At 39.0% G+C, this 3,999-nt stretch overlaps 1 protein-coding gene across 1 annotated transcript; it reads left to right on the top strand.

Annotated features, from left to right (window-relative positions):
- The first annotated feature begins 239 nt into the window (after positions 1–239).
- Positions 240–1,175, top strand: LOC129766178 (probable cyclin-dependent serine/threonine-protein kinase DDB_G0292550). The gene has a single exon (XM_055766680.1). The coding sequence runs from the start codon at positions 240–242 to the stop codon at positions 1,173–1,175; it is 936 nt and encodes a 311-aa protein (XP_055622655.1).
- Positions 1,176–3,999: the final 2,824 nt, after the last annotated feature.

Here is a 3,999-nt window from a genome sequence, read left to right as displayed (position 1 = left end):
TAAGGAAAAGTACCTTAGCCAAACGCCTCACGGAAGCGGAAGCGCTTGTGAAACAGATTAAAAAATTGTCGTCTACGTTACTAGACACAACCCACGGCTCAGAAATCATAAAAATAACCGAAAAGGCGGACCAACTTTTGAACGCAATTAAGGCGTCAATCGAAAAGGGTAGACCAAGAACACTCAAGGAAATTGCGCTAGCCGTCCTATTTTGCCTCAGGTTACAAAGAAAACCGAAAATGGCTAGCATACTCGAAATAATCAAGACTACATCGTCTATAGTTCCGCAATTCGACGGAAACATAGACAAACTGAAAGCCTTCGCTGACGCTTTAAACTTGGTGAAAACATTTGAAACACCGGAAAACAAAGCAACCATAATTAACGTCATACTAACCAAACTAGAGGGACGGGCGAGAAATGCATTCACTGAAACACCGACATCGGTGAGCGAGATAAGCAAAATTTTAAAAGCTAAAATAACGACCAGCCCACCGGAACAAGTTCTAGCTAAAATGGCTAACTTAAAACAAAACGGTGGAATCGAACAATTTTGCCTGGATTTAGAAAAATTGGTGTTCAGTTTGGAAACAGCGTACACCGCTAAAGAAATTCCGCCCCAAGTTGCCAAATCTATGGCAAACAAAGAAGGCGTCAAACATTTAGCCGGAGGGTTAAAAAACGAAAAAACCTCGCTCATCATAAGAGCAGGGAATTTCAATTCATACTCCGACGCGATGACTAAAGCGTTGGAGGAAAACTTAAATAATGCGAGCGCATCAGTATTTGCATACTCGCAAACCAACAGAAACGCCAACCGTTTCAACAACAACGTTGACACACATTATAATAATTACAGGCGCAGGCCAAACGACTTCCATAACCGCGGTAGAAACCAAAACAATTTCAACCGCAACAATTTCAACCAAAATAATTTCCAAAACCAACCGCGTAATAACTATAACCGTTTTGGCCAGCAAAACCAAGTTCGAGACCAATTCTCAAACATAAACCCACAGCGAAATAACAACAACAACAATAGGCGGAATACAAATTTTAACCGCCCTCAGCAATACATCCGCCTAACGGGAAACGAGTCACAACCGACGGATGCCCTCCAGTCCGAACCGGCATTGACATTGGAGGAAAACAAACATTACGGAGACCAACATTAAATATTTTTAAATGCGACGTGAATTGTTCAATGTTCGTTACACTATACTTACAAATGTCAAGCAAACCATGTATATTAATAATTGATACAGGCGCTGACATCTCAATAGTAAAAGAAGAAAAAATTAACGGAAAACAATTAATACACCCCGGAAATAGATGCATTATTAATGGAGTTACGGAGGGAAAGACCGAATCCATAGCGAGCACAAATACAAATATCATTTTTGACGATATCCAAATTCCACACCAATTTCAAATCGTCAACAACAAGTTTCCTATAATTGCAGATGGCATTTTAGGCAGAGATTTCCTCACCAAATATGAATGTAACCTATGCCTCAAAACATGGCTAATGACCTTCAACTATGAAAACACCAAAATTGAAATTCCGATTCAAGATAGCTGGGAAAACAATTACATTATTCCCCCTAGATGCCAAATTATAAAACACTTCCCGTCACTCAACCTAAACGATGATGCCCTTGTGATCGCACAAGAAATCAAACCAGGCATTTTTTGCGCAAACACAATAATAAACCCAAACTCACAATTCATTACAATAATTAACACAAATACCACACCAACATCAATCCCAAAAACCTTCGCCCCCACCACTATCCCCCTTAAAGAATACACCATAAATCACATTACAACGGAATTAGGAGAAAACCCAAAAGGTAGACACGAGAAACTGATTAAGGAACTCAATTTGAATCATACACCCCAACATGCCCAGGAGAAATTAACAGAATTATGCACTAAATACAACGACATTTTTGCACTAGAAGACGACATATTGACAACCACCAACTTCTACAAGCAAACCATTCACCTTCAAGACAAGACACCCGTTTACATAAAGAATTATCGAACCCCGGAAGCACAAATTTCAGAAATAAATAACCAAATCAGCCACATGCTAAATAACAAAATAATCCAAAATTCCACCTCACCATACAATTCTCCCATCCTCTTAGTCCCAAAGAAATCAAATACTCAAGATAAAAAATGGCGATTAGTGGTTGACTTTCGACAACTAAATAAAAAGATAACCCCAGATAAATTCCCCCTACCAAGAATCGACGAAATCCTCGATCATTTGGGCAGAGCCAAATATTTTACAACCCTAGACTTAATGTCAGGTTTCCACCAAATCGAACTTGACGAAAAATCAAAAAAGTACACAGCATTTTCGACCTCTAACGGTCACTACGAATTCAATAGGTTACCATTCGGTCTAAATATATCACCAAATAGCTTTCAGAGAATGATGTCCATAGCACTTAGCGGACTCCCACCTGAATGTGCATTCCTTTACATCGACGACATCATCGTCGTCGGCTGCTCAATAAACCATCACCTTATTAACTTGGAAAACGTTTTCAAACAATTACAAAACTACAACTTAAAATTAAATCCCAAAAAATGCTCCTTCTTCAGACCAGACGTAACATATCTAGGTCACAACATTTCAGCGGCAGGTATACAGCCCGACCAATCAAAGTTTTCAGCGGTAACAAACTACCCCACACCATCATCAGCAGATGAAGTGAGGCGTTTTGTTGCCTTTTGCAACTATTACCGGAGGTTCATACAAAATTTCGCAGAAATAGCGTACCCATTAAACAAATTGCTCAGAAAAAACGCAAAATTTGATTGGTCTCCCGAATGCCAAAATGCATTCAATAAATTGAAAAACGAACTTATCTCACCAAAAGTTCTCAAATTCCCCGATTTCACACAAGAATTCACCCTAATAACCGATGCTTCAAAAATAGCATGCGGCGCCGTCTTAGCCCAAGAAAACGACGGTATAGAACTACCCATTGCATACGCAAGCAAAGCCTTCACAAAAGGTGAAGCCAATAAATCGACAATTGAACAGGAATTGACAGCAATTCACTGGGCAATTACGTACTTTAGACCATACCTCTACGGGAGGAAATTCACAGTAAAAACGGATCACAGACCGTTAGTATATTTATTTTCAATGAAAGATCCCTCATCAAAACTCACAAGAATGAGGTTGGATCTTGAAGAATTCCATTTTGACGTAAAATACGTTCAAGGTAAGCTAAATGTGACTGCAGATGCGCTATCACGAATAGCAATTAATTCCGAGGCACTTAAAACTATAAAAGTCCTGGGTATACAAACCAGAGCAATGACTAGAAAACTAAACGAAACGAATAACGACACAGAAATTACAGACAATAATTCAAACCCCGACGATACTGAGTCTGATCAGCTCAGAGCGTACGAGGCTATTGAACCCCGAGAATGGCAAAACCTACCTAAACTTCTATGCGGACGCGCATTAGAAATGAATAAAGAAACAAACGCTAGCGGAAACAAAAATTTGAAATGCGCAATAATGAATAAAAAAAGAACCGAAGAAAAGTCGTCGACAATAATTGAAAATGCAAGCAACACAAAAGAATCCCTGGGAAAACTAGTAAAGAAAGTTGAAAATATGGCCAAAAACTTGAAAATTAGCATGATAGCTCTAGCGTTATCAAGCGTAATTTTCCAAATATGCAGCGTGCAAACCTTTAAGAAGATTTGTAATGACACGCTCAAAGACTTGCAAATAGTGCTCTACACACCCAAGCGTGTGATAGAAAGCCAAAACGAAAGGTTCGAAATTATAAAAAACAATCACGATACACCCACTGGTGGACATACAGGAGTCACCAGACTATACAAAAAGTTAAGCAGACTCTATTCTTGGAGTGGCATGAAAAAAGATATCAGTAGCTACATCAAGAAGTGCATAAAATGCCAGCAAAATAAACACACAATACGAACAAACGAAAATTTCGT

This window comes from Toxorhynchites rutilus, chromosome 2 (assembly GCF_029784135.1).
Source record: "Toxorhynchites rutilus septentrionalis strain SRP chromosome 2, ASM2978413v1, whole genome shotgun sequence".
NCBI lineage: Eukaryota > Metazoa > Arthropoda > Insecta > Diptera > Culicidae > Toxorhynchites > Toxorhynchites rutilus.
The sequence above is the reverse complement of the archived record's forward strand: the minus strand, read 5'-3'. Positions and strand labels throughout refer to the sequence as shown.